This window comes from Palaemon carinicauda, chromosome 37 (genome assembly GCF_036898095.1).
Source record: "Palaemon carinicauda isolate YSFRI2023 chromosome 37, ASM3689809v2, whole genome shotgun sequence".
Taxonomy (NCBI): Eukaryota; Metazoa; Arthropoda; class Malacostraca; order Decapoda; family Palaemonidae; genus Palaemon; species Palaemon carinicauda.
The window spans coordinates 22,795,129-22,817,628 of record NC_090761.1 but is presented as its reverse complement, the minus strand read 5'-3'; the positions used below and the strand labels follow the sequence as shown (position 1 = coordinate 22,817,628).

Sequence of the window (22,500 nt, the reverse complement as noted above, 5' to 3'; positions counted from 1 at the left end):
TTAAAAATGCTACTGTGAATTTAATAAAATGAAACGTTATACTGTATAGCCTTAAGGCTATACAATCATTCTTGAAACTTGAATACTTTAATGAAGACACATTAATAAATTAAAAAAACTAACACTTTGGAATACAAGGAAATATGAAGAAACAACGTTGTAAATGTAAATCTATTTTCCTTTTGCATAACAGAAAAGAAAAGCAAAGTCTGAAAACATTTCCAGCCATGAACTGCGAAGGGCGAAGTTGCGGTATCTGTCAGAGCTCGATGAAGTTCGCGTGTCATTTCGGAGCAAGAACGTAATATCAAAGGATTTGCTTTTGATGAATAGAGCCATTAAAACAAAGCTCTCCCTTCAGAGTTGTGGTGGCCAATGTGGTAACGTCCCAGACTGGTGACCGCCAGACTGGGATTCGATTCACGCTCAAACTCGTTAGTTCCTTTGGTCGCTGGAAATTCACCATCCTTGTGAGCTAAGGATTGGGACGGGGGTTTCGTGGAGCCCATAGGTCTATCTGCTGAGTCAACAGCAGCCATTGCCTGGCCCTCCTTGGTCCTGGCTTGGGTGGAGAGAAGGCCTGGGTACTGATCAAATGTACTATATATATGGTCAGTCTCTAGGACATTGTCCTGCTTGATAGGGGCAATGTCATTGTCCCTTGCCTCTGTCATTCATGAGCGGCCTTTAAACCTTTAAATGAGACATTCAGTTTGTTTACTGGTAGAGTTCTCTTGCTTGAGGGTACACTGGGGCAAACTATTCTTTCTTATTTCTCTTTCTTTTTTGAAGTTTTTATAGTTTATATATGAGATTTATTTTAATGTTGTTACTGTTCTTGAAATCTTTTATTTTAATTGTTAATTACTTCTCTTGTAGTTTATTTAAGTTATTCGCTGTGCTATTTTTCCCTGTTGGAGCCCTTGGGTTCATTGCGTTCTACTTTTCCAACTAGGGTTGAAGCTTACCTAATAATAATAATAATAATAACTATAATAATAATAATAATAATAATAATAATAATAATAATAATAATAATAATAATATTTTCATAACACTCATGATCGTATATTTTTTTACATACACAAACACATGAACGCAAATATATAGCCTTTATCTATAGTTCTGAATACTTACAGAAATAGCTGAGCTTCCTACGTCATGAATTCTGTCATGCCAAAATTTAATAGCTCATTACCAATTATTTATTACACCTAAATATCAGGTTTTATACACTTAAAAATCTCTTGGATATTACTAGCATTAACAGAATTTCCAATTCCGTTCGTGAAAAGTATTCACATTTTATCTGAAAGTTACATTAAACGAAATCATTATGTTGAATAAATTTTAATTCTAAAAACATATGTAGCCTATAGAAAAAACTTGTTTACAAAGGTATTAACATTTGTGCAAGTGTAAATAGATGTTTCTGCCATAATAAATGAAAAGGATTATAAAGAATAATGTTTGTTATAAAATACGCAAATAATCACAAGGTTTATTGAAAATGGCAGATTGATTGATTGAGAAAATCGAATGAAATAAAGGACATGAAAAGTGGAATTCAATCAAGACGAAATGAAAAACGATGACGGAAAGCGGAAAGAACAGAATGCTGTTATCGAAAGTTATGGATAAAGGATAGATTACGATAAAAAGGACAAAGTTGTCGTCTGTCTCAAAAGACAAAATAGATAAACCAGTGATGAAGATGCGGGCGCGATCGGCCTATCTCATGACCTCTTGGTGGGTCGTGGGCATCTGGATCGGCCTGACCCTCCTGACGGGCATTGTCAGCGTCATCTCTGTGATCCAGCCCACCTGGTATGTCAGGTATACGCTTGTGCACGCGCAAGCTCTCCAGGAGGTCACTTTCCAGGCAAGTCGATTCAAGATGCTTGTTATGAATTTCTAGCACACCTTCCTCAGAGGTGTGCCACTAATTCCTGTGTCCTACCATACGCATGTAAGTAAAAACGTGCATGTTTTGACTATAATCAATTCTTTTTAGTGAGGCAGATTTGCACCGACTTGCAGGGGTGCCCTTTTAGCTCGGAAAAGTTTCCTGGCCGCTGATTGGTCGGACAAGATCATTCTAACCAATCAGATAGCAGGAAACTTTTCCGAGCTAAATGGCACCGCTGCGAGTCAGTGCAAATGCGCCTCATTAAAAAAATATTGAATATAGATGTTCAATTGCTTCCCTTCGTCTGTTTATTCTTCTTGAGCATACTGATATTGCGCGCAAGTGTGTTCCTTTGTCTCCCCTGCGTGACCGAGTACGAACTTGTTTGCATGTTTGCAAGGCATTGCCTTTTGTTTGCTCACCCTGTGCATGTCTACGTAGGCCTATCAAAGCTTTCTTTCCTTTTCATCATCCAGTCTTTACTCATTCATTCTTTCTCCTTCTGAACCTGCTTTTCCAACTAGAATTGTATCTTAGCTAATAATAATAAACGATCTCCGAACTCAATTTGAACTCGTCTCCTTAAACTGACATCGGTTCGTGCGGCCTTGGAACTGTATAAATATTTTCACATAAAATCGTAAAAGTTGAGTTAGTGCAAGGGGACTGGACTGAAATGTCATGCTTCCAGGTGAGTAACGGTTATGTAACACAAGTTACACACGGCACCGGAGTATTAAACGAACGCCGGTACACGAAACCATAAGGAAGAACCCGAAGAGGGTAGCAAAAAAAAAAAAAAATAAATAAATAAAAAAAAAAAATAAAGTTAATATTTCGATATTACATTCATAGTGAATTCTGCTGGAGTCCCAATGCCTTCACGAAATATTGATTGAGTTTACTTATTATTATTATTATTATTATTATTATTATTATTATTATTATTATTATTATTATCATCAGCTAAGCTACAGCCCTAGTTGGAAAAGCAGAATGCTATAAGCCAAAGGGCTCCAACAGGGAAAAATAGCCAAGTGAGGAAAGTAAACAAGGAAATATATAAACTATATGAAAAGTTATAAACAAATAAAAAATATTGAGAACAGTAACACCATTAAAACATATTTCATTTATAAACTATAAAAAGACTTATATCAGCCTGTTCAACATAAAAACATCTGCTGCAAGTTTGAAAGTACCCGTTTCTTTATAGTATACAAAGAAGTAAATAAAAGCTCGTAAAATGATAAAGAAGAAGGTAATAGCTCATAAAATAACGATGAAGTAAATAATAGCTCGTGAAATAACAAAGTAAATAAAAGGTCGTAAAATAATGAAGAAGTAAATAATAGCTCGAGAAATAACAAAGTAAATAAAAGGTCGTAAAATAATGAAGAAGTAAATAATAGCTCGGGAAATAACAAAGTAAATAAAAGGTCGTAAAATAATGAAGAAGTAAATAATAGCTCGGGAAATAACAAAGTAAATAAAAGGTCGTAAAATAATGAAGAAGTAAATAATAGCTCGTGAAATAACAAAGTAAATAAAAGGTCGTAAAATAATGAAGAAGTAAATAATAGCTCGTGAAATAACAAAGTAAATAAAAGGTCGTAAAATAATGAAGAAGTAAATAATAGCTCGGGAAATAACAAAGTAAATAAAAGGTCGTAAAATAATGAAGAAGTAAATAATAGCTCGTGAAATAACAAAGTAAATAAAAGGTCGTAAAATAATGAAGAAGTAAATAATAGCTCGTGAAATAACAAAGTAAATAAAAGGTCGTAAAATAATGAAGAAGTAAATAATAGCTCGGGAAATAACAAAGTAAATAAAAGGTCGTAAAATAATGAAGAAGTAAATAATAGCTCGGGAAATAACAAAGTAAATAAAAGGTCGTAAAATAATGAAGAAGTAAATAATAGCTCGGGAAATAACAAAGTAAATAAAAGGTCGTAAAATAATGAAGAAGTAAATAATAGCTCGGGAAATAACAAAGTAAATAAAAGGTCGTAAAATAATGAAGAAGTAAATAATAGCTCGGGAAATAACAAAGTAAATAAAAGGTCGTAAAATAACGAAGAAGTAAATAATAGCTCGGGAAATAACAAAGTAAATAAAAGCTCCTAAAATAATGAAGAAGTAAATAATAGCTCGGGAAATAACAAAGTAAATAAAAGCTCCTAAAATAATGAAGAAGTAAATTAAAGATCGTAAAATAACGAAGTAAATAAAAGCTGGTAAAATAACAAGGAAGTAAATAAAAACTCCTAAAATACCGAAGACGTAAATAATAGCTTGTAAAATAACGAAGTAAATAAAATATCGTAAAATAACAAGGAAGTAAATAAAAGATAGTGAAATGTCGAAGAAGTAAATAACAGCTCGTAAGATAATAAAGAACTCCCCCCCCCTCCACCGTGGTTAAAGCGTGCGATCTTCGAGGAAATATTGAAAGTAGGTCAACCTTGAACCAGAGTTGATGCGCGATCGATCAGGAAAACCATAACGTCCTTATGGAGAACTTTTTTTCCCTCGGGTACAGTAACTGTTAAGTGAGCCCCTGTAGCCAAGATGTCGCAGTCACGAGAAAGAGCACGTCTAATGGACGAATTCTCATTAAACGGGGAATCCCGTATTTAGAGGACGACCTCACGCGGAAACTGGACTCCCTTGGAAATAGAAATAAAACGAGAGACAATAATAATTCGAGCTGAGGCCATGGGCCATAAAAATTAACAGAATGTTCCGTGCCTCAATAAAGAAAGAGTAATGAATGGCTCTTGGAGATGGTGGTTGGAAGGGGATGGGTGGTAGGGGCTTAGGAATTATGTTGGGGAGGGGGAGGGGGTGTTATTGCAAGCCAGAAGGACAGTCATGAATGCTGGTCATCTAATTTGTTGTGGGTTAAAAGTGTAAGATCAAATAAACGAAAAATATATTATTCCTGAGCAAGTAACAATGAAATTAGTCACGTTGCAACAGAAATTGCCTAAATAACTAAGAGCTAATTAATCAGCGATCATTACCTTCGGCAAGGAGGTTATACGATCGAGTCTGTTTATTTATTTATTTGTTTGTGTGTCTGTAGAGAGGATTACGTCAAAGCCACTCAACGGATTTTGACGAAATCTACACCACAAATAGATCTTCTATCATGGACGACCCATTAAATATTGGAGATGATCCGGTTCTGGATTTTATATCCACATTTTAAGATAATCCAGAGTCTATATCCGGATTTTAAGATACCGTCAAAACTAAATGGATTTTGGCAAAAATTTCACCACAGATAGATCTTGGTCATGGAAGACCCCACTAAATTTTGGAGATGATCCGGATCTAGATTCTATATCCGGATTTTAAGATATCGTCAAAACTAAATGGATTTCGGCAAAATTTTCACCACAGATAGATCTTGGTCATGGAAGACCCAACTAAATTTCGGAGGTGATCTGGGTCCGGTTTCTAAATCCGGATCTAATAATAACGTCAAATCTACTTGATGGATTTCAACGAAATTTCCACCAGATAGATCTTAGGTTATGGACGACCCCATTAAATTTCGATAATCCGGATCTGAATTCTAAATCTGGATCTATAAAAACAACGTCAAATCTACTCGACGGATTTTGATGATATTTCCACCACACATAATTCTGAGGTCATGGACGACAGCGTTAAATTTCGGAGATGATCAAGATCTGGATTCACGATTTGGATCTAAAAATAACTCAAATCTACAGGACAGATTTTGACGAAATTTCCACCACGTTTAGATCTTAGGTCATGGACGACCCTATTAAATTTTGCAGATGATCCGGATCCGGATTTATAGACGACGTCAAAACTACTCGACAGATTTTGACGAAATTTCCACCACAGATAGATGTTAGGTCATGGGGGACCCATTAAACATTGGAGATGCCGGATCCGCATTCTAGATCCGGATTTGCATTTTTCACCATTTTAGAGATTACGTCAAAACAAATTGACGGGTTTCATCAAAATTTCCACCACAGATAGATCTTAGGCCATGGACCACTCCAATAACCTTTGGCAGAGGTCAGGAATCTCAGATTGCTCTTAAAACTGGGCTATAGATAAAATAACTGCTATTTCAAGACATAATGACACCAGTGTTGAATTAATAAATACATTGGGTTAGTTAAGTAACGGAGAACAGATTATCCTTAGAGGAACATACTACTATTGTCTTTCAATGCCTCTTAACAGGGACTCAAAGTACTGTAGACGTTTTATTGCCCTAGATTATATACTCGGAGCCGGTTGCAAAATGCCAATAAATGCTTAAGCATCTTCATAAAATTGAAATATTCACATTGTAACATAAGAATAGATAGATAGATCGATATATAGATAGAATAAGCACTTTCAGGTCAATCATGAAATGTAATTATAGAGGTCGACGGAACGGCAACCCAGGAAAAAATGGCAGACGGACTCAGAGAACTAGAGGGGCGCTCAGTAGAGCGCATGCCTCCGTCACTCCAAGCAGTCTTATTTGTCTCTTATCTCCACTGCGTACCTGTACTTCGACGTATTTTCTTCAAAATCTAATGGATTTGGCCTTGAGTCATACCCCACATGTCAACCAATTCTCGTTGACATTGGTTGTCTAGCTTTTTTGCGCAATGTTGTTCACAACCAAAAAATTAACTAAAAAATATTTAACATTTACTTAACATATGAGTAATTTCCAAAGTTCTCCTGCGTACTTGACCTTTGATATACTTTATCCAAAATGTTACAGATTCACCCTTGGGTCATACCCAACATGACTACCAAGTTTGATAAAAATCGGTAGAGCAGTTTTTGTAAAAAGTTGCTTAAAAACTAACAAACAAATGACGAAAGGGGTGCATACACACCCTTCGATTTTGGCGAAGGCAATTAAAGAAAGAATAAACTTTTCTAAAGGGAAGAAGCTTTTAAGAATCAGGATCAATCATTGCAGGAAAAAAGATTTCGAAGATTAGCACAATGCATTTAGAAGAAAAAGACTAAATTGCACCATATCTAAGTTTTACTAATGATTGCATTTACGGCATGCTAGGTGATAAGTGAGAGGCGAGGTGAATGCAACTGAAGTATATCAAACAATTATCGAGTTTATAAACAGCGACTTCCGAGGAAGAAGGTCACATAAATTCAAACATGGTAAAGCTTGTGCTAGCGTGATGAGACAGTTTGGTCTATAAACAGTGCAGGGAAGAACGAGTGATAAGATAAAAAGGCAATAACGTTACAGTGTACGAACGTGTATGAAACACGTGCGGTACAGCATAGATGCATGCATGGAGGAATTTCATTTCTATCTATTATAACATATATGAACACGCCAACACGCACATGAAAAACATGAACATGGATAACAATGACTAAACGATGGATTAAATATCCTTAGTCATGTCACGAATATAACGAAATCTTCTTCTTCTTCTTCTTCTTCTTATTATTATTATTATTATTATAATTATTATTATTATTATTATTATTACTTGCTAAGCTATAACCCTAGTTAGAAAAACAGGATGCTGTAAGCTCAAAGGCTCAAACAGGGAAAAATAGCCCAGTAAGGAGAGGGAACAAGGAATTAATAATCTACAAGAGCAGCAACCAATAATTTAAATAAACATATTTCAAGAACGGTAACAACATTGATAGTCAGCCCCCTTGATCAAAGAAGAATTATTTGGAAATCTCACTGTTGTCAGGGGAATGAGGACAGGGGAGAAAGTGGTAAAAATAGTCCATGCAAAGGGAAAATGAGCCGTAACCAGAGAGAAGGATTCACTCTACTACTGTCTGGCCAGTCAAAGGACCCAATAACTCTCTTGCGGTATTGTAAAGGGAAAAAAAGCTGTTCTTCACGGAAGTTAATCCAGAGAGAAAGGTTTGTGACCAAGTGGATTTTAGATGTCGGAAATTATTGTAAACTTAGTGTTGTGAGATTTTTCAAGATACATGAAATGTGCAGGAGAGTAAGCACTAGAGGGACCCTCAGTTGAGCGCAGACCTCCACTACATCAGCTTATTTCTCGACATTTTGCTTGACCTTTGACCTAGACTTTCAAAATTGAATCACTTCCACGTCTCAACATAACAATTAATCCCTGAAAGTTCCACTACTCTATGAGTGAAATTGTGGCCAGGATGTTGTTCACATACAGACAAGCATACAGACAAACAACGGCGAAAACACAAACTCCTACAAACTTCGTTGACGAAGGTATAAAGTGAATTACCCGAGAATAATAATACACTATAGTCCATTTCTTTTAGCGATGCATATTTGCACCGACTCGCAGCGGTGCCCTTTTAGCTCGGAAAAGTTTCCGGATCGCTGATTGGTTGGACAAGATTATTCTAACCAATCAGCGATCAGGAAACTTTTTCCGAGATAAAAGGGCACCACCGCGAGTCGGTGCAAATATGCATCGCTAAAAGAAATGGACTATAGGAGTTGATAGTTACAAACGAGATGTTCCACTGCAGTGTTTAGTGCGATTGATTGGTTGGTCAGGATTTGTTATGCAAGTCTGGTTCGAGAAAATTCCTGAGTGGTAAATATTCCATTGCCTGAAGGTAAAGGTGACAGAAAAGACCATGAATTAAAAATAAATAATGTTACTTATCATATGAAGGAAGGATTGATTACGGTAGGATTTTGTTTAGGAAATCCGAACGAATGATATATGGCTTGAAAAGGGAAGAACAGCTTTGGTGGATTGGGGTGAGGGGGGGGGGGGGGGGTTCTAAATTAAGAAAACATGGTAAGAGGGTAAGAGTTTGTTTTGAAGCAATATCATCATAGTTTAAGATTAGCCACGCGTTGTGTCCACAGACTTAGGAAAGGCTTATAAGTATGGTATAGAAGGTAAGTTGCAGGGAGCCCTTCACAGATTTTTATAATGAAAGTGTAGTACGTGTTAGAATACATAAAATGGGACAGAGACTAGTTTGGTGTGAAAAGGGAGTCTAATTCAAGGGTGTGCCAGGTCTCTATTGCAGTTCAATACTTCTATGTATGGAGTGGCGTGAGAAAATTAGCCGTATCCGGATTGTGGCATTGTTAAAATTTGTTAAATAATGACTCACTGATTGTGCACAGAGAAGAAAAACTGAAGAAACTGGTGAAAATGTTTTTGAGTAAACTAAGAGCAAGGTTGTGCAATAAAAGGAAACCATAAAGCTGTCACGATGAACGTTGATATGGAAAGAAGAATGGGAGAGATGAATCATGTAGGTAGTTGTAAACGAAAGTAAAGGACAGCATTATATATGAAATGGTAAGTTACAGAATCTGGGATATAACGTAAGAGGCAGGAAGACTCTAAAAGTCAAGGCATCTCAATGTTGTTATTGTTTTTAAAATATTTTGTTTCAATTGTTCAATAATTCTCTAGTCGTTTCTATATTTCCTTATTTTCTTTCGACAGTGGGCTATTTTTTTTTCCTTTTGAAGACCTTGGGCTTATAGCATCCTGCTTTTCCAACTAGGGTTGTAGGTTAGCTTGTAATAATAATAATAATAATAATAATAATAATAATCTAATCACATGAAAACTTTTTCATTTCCTTGACTACTTTTAATAGAAATTAGAATTTTGTGGATATAATGTTTCAATGACAAGCTTTAAGAATATACGTCTTAAGTTTCAAATGTCCAAATATCAAGTTGATGTAGCACAAAAAAAAAAAAAAAAATTTTACCATATATTGACAGCTGTTTCTATTTTGGGCGAAAACTTCTGAGCGGTTTTAATGCTAATATAGTTTACAGAAACTCACTATAGTCAATTTCTTTTAGCGATGCAGATTTGCACCGACTCGCAGTGGTGCCCTTTTAGCTCGGAAAAGTTTCCTGATCGCTGATTGGTTGGACGAGATAATTTTAACCAATCAGCGATCAGGAAATTTTTCCGAGCTAAAAGGGCACCGCTGCGAGTCGGTGCAAATCTGCATCGCTAGAAGAAATGGACTATAGTTACTAATTGTGTTCAAATAGAAAACTCTTCATATAATGATAAATAAAATAAATAAATAAATAAATAAAATAAAATAATAATCAACATGAATATTGTTTCATCATCATCATCATCATTTCCTCTTACGCCTATTGCCGCAAAGGACATCGGTTAGATTTCGCCAGTCGTCTCTATCTTGAGCTTCTTATTTAATGCTTCTCCATTCATCATCTCCTACCTCGCGCTTCACAGTCCTCAGCCTTGTAGGTCTGGGACTTCCAACTTGCCTAGTACCTTGTGGAGCCCAGCTGAACGTTTGGTGAACTAATCTCTCTTGGGGAGTGCGACGAGCATGCCCAAACCATCTCCATTTACCCCTCATCATGATCTCATCCACATATGGCACTCGAGTAATCTCTCTTATAGTTTCATTTCTAATCATGTCCTGCCATTCAACTCCCAATATCCTTCTGAGGGCTTTGTTCTCAAATCTACTAAATCTATTGAAGATTTTTTCATTGTCATACCATGACTCATGTCCATAGAGTAACACCGATCTCACTAAACTGATATATAGCCTGATTTTTATATGTAATTTTCGACACAAAAACAATATTTTGATTTCCAAATTTTCTTTTTTCAATCTTTAGTGAAAGACTGAAAAAAAACAATTTTTGAAATCAAAATACTGTTTACGTGTAGGAAATGTATCCAATGCTCTTAAGATTCTTTCACATAAATCATTATAATAATATTAATTTTGAAAATTCTAAAATTATTGTTTTTCAAATGATTTCTTAAAAAGAATATTAATCGTGTCTTATATAGGCATCATAAGAAAAGGTCTGTATAAGCTAAATAATGGAAAATATAGTTATGGTGGCCGATGTGGTAACGTTCCTGACTGGTGAACGCCAGACTGGGGTTCGAGTTCCAATCAAACTCGTTAATTCCTTTGGTAGCTGCAACCTCACCATCCCTGTGAGCTAAGGTAGTAAGGGTTTGGGGGAGCCTATAGGTATATCTGCTGAGTCATCAGCAGCCGCTGCCTGGCCCCACCTTGGTCCTAGCTTTGGTGGAGAGGGGGCTAGAGCACTGATCATATGTTTATTATATGGTCTCCAGTCTCTAGGGCATTGCCCTGCTTGATAGGGCAATGTCACTGTCCCTTGCCTCTGACATTCATGAGTGGCCTTTGAACCTTTAAACTAATTATGAAAATAGCTTTAATTAAAGCTGTCTGGTTGAAGGACCTCAGAGTTTAAGTACAATTCTTGGCTCGAGATTATTTGCTGGTTTGACAACAATGTCTGTTTTTTTTTTCCTTTTCTTTTATCGATATTTATATTATTCACTTTTACATTTGGACGTCCCTCAGATGTAATTGACTTTAAACTGTACTCTGAAGAAGCGTATACTTAATTCAATATTTATCTTGGTACTAGTCTTTCATTAATTCTTACTGGCTTTTACAGTATGCATTATACACAATCATAATATATATATATATATATATATATATATATATATATATATATATATATATATATATATATTCATTTATTATACACACACCAATTTGCATAGGCTATATTCATTGCATACACATATGAATATGAATGTATACAAACATTACATATACTTTTTATTAACATACGCAATTTGTAAATAAACACACTTTATATGTATATATATATATATATATATATGTATATATATGTGTGTGTATGTGTGTGTATTCGTGGGTGTTTGTTGGTGTGTGATGGTGGGTGAGAGTTGCGTGCGTCTCGGATTATATAAGCGTTCGTAGGTCAAAGTGTGAACGCCCTGCTAACAAATCCTAATTACAGCATCATGTTTTTAAGTTCACTTTAGACTAAGGCTCATTAAGAAAGAAAACTCTCATAGTTGCACACATTTTGGAAACGCTTTCTCGCACGTATAGCCTCGTTGTTGCACAAACATCTGGGTGCGTACGTTGAGCTAAATATGAGTGCCATCATATTGCTTATACGTGTCATGAATAAACATTTACCGTGGCAATAGAACAACAAGCATAAGATCCCCTTTAAAATGACACAAATCTTAAGATAGCGTTGTTGTTAAACACGCCACGCTGTTCTTAATAGTTATATCTAATAAACTTTTCCATGTAGTAAACAGTTTTACCCATTATCCTATTTTTTACTCTCAATACATTTAAAAATATAAAACTTGCTTCGACAAACTCGCAAATATTTGTCATTTTTTTTTTTTTTTTTGGTAACTGTCAATCATACCTTCAAATCCCTATAATTAAAGCTTATCTTAAAATCCGAATTTGGAATACCACGTTTAATCGACACAATAACTCGTGTTCTGCTATTAAAGAATTGGTAAAATCAATTTATATGTTTTATCAGATCTGAAAAGTGTAATGTGTTCGTCTTACGTTTAGAATGATAGATGCATCTTTAATGGGATAGATATTTCATTCTATTTAATTTCTCTTCTTGTTTTGTTAAAGTTTTTATAGTTTATATAGGAAATATTTATTTTAATGATGTTAATGTTCCTAAAATATTTTATTTTTCATTGTTTCCTTTCCTCACTGGGCTATTTTCCCTGTTAGGGCCCTTGGGCTTATATCATCCTGCTTTTCCCACTAGGATTGTAGCTTGGCAAGTAACAACAACATCAACAACAACAACAACAACAATAATAATAATAATAATAATAATAATAATAACAATAGTAATGATAATAATAATGATTTAAGTAAACAGCCAAACCGATTGTTGATAATAAGTCTATCTTGGTGCTATTCGTGCCGAATAGTACCAAGATAGACTAATTATCAACAATGTTGAAGGTAATAGCAATTAATAACATGAAGTGCAAATTATTGCTCGAAGCATTAGAAGAAAATAGACAGAAACGTGAAACTGATAATTAATTTCAGTCACGTTAATAATTCCAGTTACAAAACATACTCTGATTTATTTCCCTATTTCCTTTCCTCACTGGACTATTTTTTCCTTGCTGGAGCACTTGGGCTTATAGCCTCCTGTTTTTGCAACTGGGGTTGTAGCTTAGATTTCACCGGTAGTCTCTATCCTGAGCTTTTAAATTAATACTTCTCCATTCATCATCTCCTACTTCGCGCTTCAGCCATGTAGGCCTGGCTCTTCCAATTCTTCTAGTGCCTTGTGGAACACAGTTGAAAGTTTGGTGAACTAATCGCTCTAGGGGAGTGCAAAGAGCATGTCCAAACCATCTCCATCTACCCCTCATCATGATCTCATTTACATATGGCACTCGAGTAATCTCTCTTACAATTTCATTTCTAATCGTATCCTTCCATTTAACTCCCAATATTCTTCTGAGGCCTTTGTTCTCAAATCTACAAAATCTGTTGGATATTGTTTCATTGTTTCACTTAGCTAGTAATAATAATGAAGATAATGATGAATTATTATTATTATTATTATTATTATTAATAACAATAATAACAATAATAATAACAACAACAATAATAAAAATATCAATAAAAACACCAACAATAATAATAATAATAATAATAATAATAATAATAATAATAATAATAATCAAAAAGTTCCTGTACCCACTTGTCGGCTCTAAAGTCGGGTGATGCGAGCATCTCTAATTGAAGGGATAATCAAGCTATATTTAAACCCAATGTAATTAAAACTAGACTCAACAAGTAAAGATTCCATTAAGCCAGACGTGATATAGAATCGCGCCCAATCTAGTATATTAGAACTTAGAACTTAGAAGTTAAAAATCACGATGCTGTTCGAATTCGCTCTGGAATATCTCAGCCAGTACTATTAGCACTGTTTAAGACAAACACTGATGTAGGATTACATACAAACAAACACTGATATTCTCTTTAAGTGGATTCGCCCAATACGAACAAAATCTATATGGCCAAATGTATGCACACACACAGGTAAATATATATATATATATATATATATATATATATATATATATATATATATATATATATATATATATATATATAAATGCGTGTATATATATATTTTTATTCATATATATATATATATATATATATATATATATATATATATATATATATATATAAATATATATATATATATATATATATATATATTAGTCTTAATGTAATCAAGGAACTATACTTATATCAACTTGAAAATTATTATAGTCTGACACTTGTGCACTATTGCCAATAATGTTACTATTATCAAAATTGCTACTACTACTTTACAGGCAATCTGCAACCTTTGCTAGGAAAGCAAAATATTGCAGACCCTACAGTCCTAATTAGGAAAGCAAAATGTACGGAAAATAAACATAGAAGCAAACGAAAGAATTAAAGAAGAAATGAAAACTAATAAAATACATGGTAGGATTGATCTTCGCCAATGTAAATACAAGATTGTTGGAATTTACAACATACTTCGTTCTTCGCGGTGGAAGATGTGGATTTGGAAGACCTAAATGCAAGGGATTGCTAGAATTATGAAAAACATTGTACAGCTAATTGAGCTAATTAAATGACGGTGTCAGACCTCAACAATACTGTAATTACTTTGGAGGACATGAAACTTATCTGACGACTTTCCTTGTGACTCTATGGTGAATATTGTTTAAAAACAACATCATCATCATCATCATCTCCTCCTACGCCTATTAGGGCCTACTACTATTATTATTATTATTATTATTATTATTATTATTATTATTATTATTACTAGCTAAGTTACAGCCCTAGTTGGAAAAGCAAGATGCTATAAGCCCAAGAGCTCCAACAGGGAAAAATAGCCCAGTAAGGAAAGGAAATAAGGAAATTAAAAAATGATGAGAATAAATTAACAATAAATCATTCCAAAAACAGTAACAACGACAAAACAGATATGTCCTATATAAACTATTAACAACGTCAAAAACAGATATGTCATATATAAACTATAAAAAAACTCCTGTCAGCCTGTTCAACATAGGTTATATTTCACCAGTCGTCTCTATCTTGAGCTTTTAATTCAATACTTCTCCATTCATCATCTCCTACTTCACGTTTCATAGTCCTCAGCCATGTATTACTGGGTCTTCCAACTCTTTTAGTGACTTGTGGAACCCAGCTGGACGTTTGGTGAACTAATCTCTCTTGGGGACTTGGGGAGTGCGAAGCGCATCGCTACATTTTTTATTAATAAGAATTATTAAATTTATGATCAATGTAATCATATTTAGGGAAATGTGGTTAACCTTGTTTTCATCAGATGATCTCTGCATAAAGAAAAACAAATACAATATACTGTACAAATGTTCTTAACATCTTACTCCTGAATAGAAAAAAAAAAACTTTCTCACTGTTATATCCGAAGTTAATGGGATTAATCAACATGAAATTCCATTCTTTATCGCGATGAGTAAAATTAAATTATTAAAAACTGTACAGCGTTCAACATAAAATTTTTGTTCTATACAGCAGGGAAAACCCTACTTTCTACAGGACCTCCACAGTCATTTTATCATGTTCGTTCGAAATCATTCAACATTTCACAAAAATTATTACTCGTTTATTGTTAAATCGTCACTATCGAAGCACTAACAGAATAAGGAAGTCTTCAGTTTCCTATTGAGAGCCTTAACGTCTTCAAGGATGTCTCGTGGGAGCTTATTGTAAAGGCTCTAGATTCGATACAGAGTCATACATTCGTCAAAAAAAAAAATGACGACGAGGACAGATGGCTCATTCTGGATTACTTCATCTTAAGGGCAGCTCTTGATCCAGTTGTTCATGAACTAGGATAATAAATGAATAAAGATTCATTAGTATTGATGACGAAGCTTTTGCGTATTAGAAAAGCTACTTGTACGGGTTATAAATTCTCATATACCATACGAAACATCAAGGAGAAAAGTGTATCAGCTTCAATTCTATTTGCATTTATACTATTGGTCTTTATGAAGTACTACAGAGGCGTGTACACTTCAAGCGATTATTATTATTATTATTATTATTATTATTATTATTATTATTATTATTATTCTATCAGTATTTGGTAATTATTTTTAATATTATTATTATTATTATTATTATTATTATTATTATTATTATTATTATTATTACAAGTTATAGCCCTTGTTGGAAAAGCAAGAGGCTATAAGCCCAAGGGCTCCAACAGGGAAAAATAGCATTGTGAGGAAAGGAAACAAAGAAATAAATAAACTACAAGAGAAGAATAAATAATCAAAACAACAGTGAATTAGAGCCCTCATATATAAACTATATAAACTTAAAAAAAAAAAAACGAAGAGAAATAAGATAGAACAGCATGACGACTGAGGTTCAAAATTTCAAAATATGAATAATACACTATTCTAACCAGTGTTGAATAATAGACGTTTAGATGTTATTTAAACAATCAAATTGAACTTGTGTTAGTGAGGAAGAAAAATAAGTTAGAAGCCTTTGTGATATTCAAGGGAATATCAAAGGCAATTCGGTCGAAGTGGCCGATACAGTCAGTGACCTAAATGTGTTATTGGACTGTAGTTTTCTTCCATTGCTCAGATAAATCATGTAGAAACATATATTATTATTATTTGCTAAGCTACAACCCTAGTTGGAAAAGCAGGATACTATAAGCCCAGGGGCTCCAACAGGGAAAATAGCTCAGTGAGGAAAGGAAACGAAGAAAAATAAAATATTTTAAGAAGAGCAACATTAAAATAAATATCTCCTATATAAACTATAAAAACTTAAACTAAACAAGAGGAAGAGAATTAAGATAGAATAGTGTGCCCGAGTACATCCTCAAGCAAGGGAACTCTAACCCAAGACAGTGGAAGACCATGGTACAAAGGCTGTGGCACTACCCAAGACTAAAGAACAATGGTTTGATTTTGGAGTGTCCTTCTCCTAGAAGAGCTGCTTACCATAGCTAAAGAGTCTCTTCTACCCTTATGGATATCATCTGATGAAAACAATGCCCTTTTAGAAAATATCTTGAAGAGTCTTCCGTTAAGACACTTGTGACTGACTAGTTCACCAATAGAGTGAATTACTGCACCTCTATTGCCAAATATAAAAATGAAGCTGCAAGATCAACTAGAAGTGTTACTAATACAAATATGATTAATGGATCGTTCAAGTTACAATGGTTATCTATTAAAGTTGCAATGTTCAAATTTTTCCGTAAAAAACGGTAAAAATCCTGGAATAAATGTTCCCAGGCATTTACCGTTTTAAAAACTAATATATTGACGTAAAGGAGTGATATTACGGTCACCAACCCGTAAAAGATATCAACAACATAGTGTAAAAATTACGGTCGCCTATATTTTACTGAAATGCAGTGGAGAACAGTATATGAAACATGCAATGGCAAGCTTAAACAGGTTTTTCTATTATCAGTGCAGGAGAGAGTAACGAACTTATATACAAAAATTCCAATAATATGAAACATGCCATGGCAAGCTTACAAGGCTTGTTCTATTATCAGTGAGGGAGAGAGCGAGGGATAAAAAAGAGCATTAGCATTATATGAACGTGTAACTGAAGTCTCTTCTTTTCTGAATAATATGATAATGTAATTTTGACAATTAGAATGGACTATGCATTTGATTCTTTAAATATCTTCTAAAAGAGTGTACATGGCAAATAAATCTTATGGGCCCTGCCGCGTGCTTTTCGGCAAAGTAGGATTTGTCAAAGCAGACTACAAAGTAAATGTAATACATGCAGTGCTTTGCCTTTACACCAGAAAATATAACCAACACCCCATCCAAAAATTGTTTTTGCTGTTTCTTTTTCTCTTGTAGCGATGCTTACGATATATTTTTCATTTAATTGTAAACGAATTGAAACTTGTTTTATTCTGTAAAAAGACATTTTATTTCTGAGGAAATTATAGTTATTTGAGGAATTGAAGATTTTAATTTCTTGAATCACATCAGATAGATAGAAAGATACATAGCTAGATAGATAGATATAGATATAGATGGATGGATATAGTACACCAAACTATATAATTCTTGAAAAGGTAATATCTTTTCTTCTTCTCTATTCTTTGATCAGGTGGTGGTTTCGTCCGTTGGTCCTCTCGGATTCTGTCGTCTGGTGTCCGTTGAAAGTCCCCCGGCGATCGACTACACCTCCTCTATAACGTCCCTCCTCGATGAGAATGAACTGTCAAGTATGTCAACGCCAGAGGTCATCCTTCACACTCCTACCATCACAAACCCACCAATCGACGACTTCTTCAAGCCCCAGTTCTCAACGGCACCGACAGAATCACCCACGGGAGCGCAGACCACAAATGAGGCTGGCGAAAATACGAAGAGTACCACTACACGAGATTCCCTTGAAGGATTTACTACTGACGAAGGAGGACGAGATGATGGACCTTTCCTTGATTGGCCACCAACATCATATACCACCTTAGGTAACCAGGATCTACGAACAAGCCTGGAAGTTCTTCCCGGTCCAACACATCTACCGGGTAACGACCTTCCAGATATACCTGGAGAAGAAGACACACAGGAAAGATTAGAGTTATTTGACAGCACCGTACCTGCAGCCTCTACGTCCCCCTTTGCAAAGTACGACGCCACAGTGACCGTCGCGAACGGGGGCATACGGGAGGTCCTCTTCAGGGTGACAGAAGGATATTCAAATGTTGTCAAGGAGGATCAAGAAAAATCTCTCGGCAACGGCAGGACTGATGATGAAGGCGACAAACATTTCCACAAGGAGGAAAAGGAAACCGAAATCTCCGGTACAGACAATTCTATTACCATCGAGAGATCTATGACACGTATTTGGAAGGACACAATCGAAAGTGGAGATCTTCCTGTCGGCGTATACGCCACGGAGAATGAGACTCAAATAGAAGAATTACTTGGTAACAAACAAGAACATGATAAAGTTGCCTATAAGAGAAGGAAAAAGAAGAAGAAGAAAAGGCGCAATAAAAAGAAACAAAAGAAGAGAGTTCGGAATCAGGCAAGAAAAGAGAATAAAAACATCGGAGAGATGACTGACGACATCGTAACTACTCCGATGACATATCTGGCTGATGATATATACGGCAATAAAAGTCGTACAATCAATATCGCCGACGATATTCACGTAAACGAGATTCGAGCAGAATTCTTAGTCCAACAACAACCGCAAATGTCACTTGAAAGGAATACGCTGGGTAAGCATTTGTTTGTAAACTCATATTCAAATGTAATATGTTGCTTAATACTTGTATGAATGTATGTATGTATGTATGTATGTATATATATATATATATATATATATATATATGTGTGTGTGTGTGTGTACATATATATGCATATATATACACATATATATAAGACTATATATGTGAATATATGCCTATGAATATATATATATATATATATATATATATATATATAAATATTATATATATATATATTATATATATATGGAATATATATATATATATATATATATATATATATATATATATATATATATATATATGTATATACATACAGTATATATACAAAAATTAGATGTTCACATGTCTGGACTTTGAGACAATTACATACAAATTCTTTATTCTACCGAGAGTTAGCGTATATGAATATACGTATTCGTCTATTACCGTGCTCTTTTCCCATTCGTATGGGGTAACACGCTTGCCTTCTTTTGAAGGGCTTTGCTTTGGCTTTTGGGGTGGAACGTAGTCCTGACAGGCTGCCCTGCCTGTCATCGCGTAGACCCCGGTAGCGTATGTTTGTGATGTACCAGCTACCATCGCCCTTCCTCCCAACAGCGAGGAGTGTTGGCGTAGTGAGGTCGGCAGTTCGAGACCTGTGAGTATATACAGTAGGTATATATGTATATATGAATAAATGTATACATATATGTATATATATATACATATATACCTACTGTATATACTTATACATATAAAGATGCATACATACCCCTATACACACTTGCATACATATGTAACCATACACACTTTATAGACACATATACATATATATGTATATAAGTATATAAAGTATATATATATATATATATATATATATATATATATATATATATATACATATATATATATATTATATATATATCGATATATACATACGCACATACACATACATACACGCAACTTTACCTGCTTTACTGATACATAATTTTTCATCAACATTACATGGGATATGATATATGTATCCTTTGGAAATGTCAGGAGAATTCTTCATGAGAGCTGTTTTCATTTTTCATTTCGCTTAAATAACATTAACATTTGAAAAAAAAATATCAATTGGGAAATGTCTCTAAAATGGTTACTGCATAGCTATTATTATTATTATTATTATTATTATTATTATTATTTTTATTATTATTATTATTATTATTATTATTACTACTACTAGCCAAGCTACAACCCTAGTTGGAAAAGCAGGATGCTATAAGCCCAAGAGCTCCAATAGGGAAAAATAGCCCAGTGAGGAAAGGAAATAAGGTAATAAATAAATGATGAGAATAAATTAACAATATATCATTCTAAAAACAGTAACAGCGTCAAAACAGATATGTCCTATATAAACTATTAACAACGTCAAAAATAGTTATGTCATATATAAACTATAAAAAGACTCGTGTCAGTCTGGTCACCATAAAAACATTTGCTCCAACTTTGAACTTTTGAAGTTCTACTGATTCAACTACCCGATTAGGAAGATCATTCCACAACTTGGTAACAGGTGGAATAAAACTTCTAGAATACTGTGTAATATTGAGCCTCATGATGGAGAAGGCCTGGCTATTAGAATTAACTGCCTGCCTAGTATTACGAACAGGAAAGAATTGTCCAGGGAGATCTGAATGTAAAGAATGGTAAGTTATGAAAAATTTTATGCAACATGCATAATGAACTAATTGAACGACGGTGCCAAAGATTATTAAGTAAGTGTTATGTATTATAGGTTTCTATACTGTTATTAACAAAATTCCTTTTTCTTTTTTTTAGCTGTTCTTATAGCATCGTCTAATACAATTTTATAGTACTTTGATTTCTTGTCTATAGTGCTTATCTCATTAATTCATTATTAATATAATCATGGCTGCAAACCTAAAGTGTTCTCAAAAACATTGAAGTCAATACTGATGTCAACCTATAATGCCCTCAAACACAATGAAGTCAATACTGATGTCAACCTATAATGCCCTCAAACACAATGAAGTCAATACTGATGTCAACCTATAATGCCCTCAAACACAATGAAGTCAATACTGATGTCAACCTATAATGCCCTCAAACACAATGAAGTCAATACTGATGTCAAACTATAATGCTCTCAAAAACATGGAAGCGAATACTGATGTCATACTACAATGCTCTTAAAAACATGGAAGTTAACCTATAATGCTCTCAAAATCATGGAAGTCAACACTGATGAAAACTTATAATGCTCTCAAAAAACATTGAAACCTATAATGCTCTCAAAAACACTGAGGTCAATCCTGACATCAACCTATAATGCTCTCAAAAACACTGAGGTCAATACTGAAGTCAACCTATAATGCTCTCAAAAACACTAAGGTCAATACTGAAGTCAACCTATAATGCTCTCAAAACACTAAGGTCAATACTGAAGTCAACCTATAATGCTCTCAAAAACACTAAGGTCAATACTGAAGTCAACCTATAATGCTCTCAAAACACTAAGGTCAATACTGAAGTCAACCTATAATGCTCTCGAAAACACTAAGGTCAATACTGAAGTCAACCTATAATGCTCTCAAAACACTAAGGTCAATACTGAAGTCAACCTATAATGCTCTCAAAAACACTGAGGTCAATACTGACGTCAACCTATAATGCTCTCGAAAACACTGAGGTCAATACTGACGTCAACCTATAATGCTCTCGAAAACACTGAGGTCAATACTGACGTCAACCTATAATGCTCTCGAAAACACTGAGGTCAATACTGACGTCAACCTATAATGCTCTCGAAAACACTGAGGTCAATACTGACGTCAACCTATAATGCTCTCAAAAACACTGAGGTCAATCCTGACATCAACCTATAATGCTCTCAAAAACACTGAGGTCAATACTGACGTCAACCTATAATGCTCTCAAAAACACTAAGGTCAATACTGAAGTCAACCTATAATGCTCTCAAAACACTAAGGTCAATACTGAAGTCAACCTATAATGCTCTCAAAAACACTAAGGTCAATACTGAAGTCAACCTATAATGCTCTCAAAACACTAAGGTCAATACTGAAGTCAACCTATAATGCTCTCGAAAACACTAAGGTCAATACTGAAGTCAACCTATAATGCTCTCAAAACACTAAGGTCAATACTGAAGTCAACCTATAATGCTCTCAAAAACACTGAGGTCAATACTGACGTCAACCTATAATGCTCTCGAAAACATTGCAGTGAATACTGATTTCTGAACTTCCTAACTTTGATTTGAATGGAATAGCACAAGTAAAAATATTGAATGATTCAAACCTGGCAACACGATCGATGGTCATCCATAAAAGTAGGCCACACAAGCTTCAATAACTTCAGTTGTCAATAGATGATTACTAAAAGA

At 34.4% G+C, this 22,500-nt stretch overlaps 1 protein-coding gene across 4 annotated transcripts in view; it reads left to right on the top strand.

Moving 5' to 3' along the window:
- LOC137629034 (uncharacterized) overlaps nucleotides 1-22,500 on the top strand; it is a 31,790-nt gene that overhangs the window by 188 nt on the left and 9,102 nt on the right. Inside the window, exons 2-3 of one of the 4 annotated variants that reach the window (XM_068360299.1) lie at nucleotides 1,518-1,882; nucleotides 17,975-19,097. In XM_068360299.1, coding sequence (XP_068216400.1) covers nucleotides 1,709-1,882; nucleotides 17,975-19,097 — 1,297 coding nt within the window. In that variant the 5' untranslated portion in view covers nucleotides 1,518-1,708. Of the gene's footprint in view, nucleotides 1-1,372; nucleotides 1,883-17,974; nucleotides 19,098-22,500 lie in introns of all 4 variants that reach the window. The other 3 variants (XM_068360301.1, XM_068360298.1, XM_068360300.1) reach the window with 3 other exon arrangements.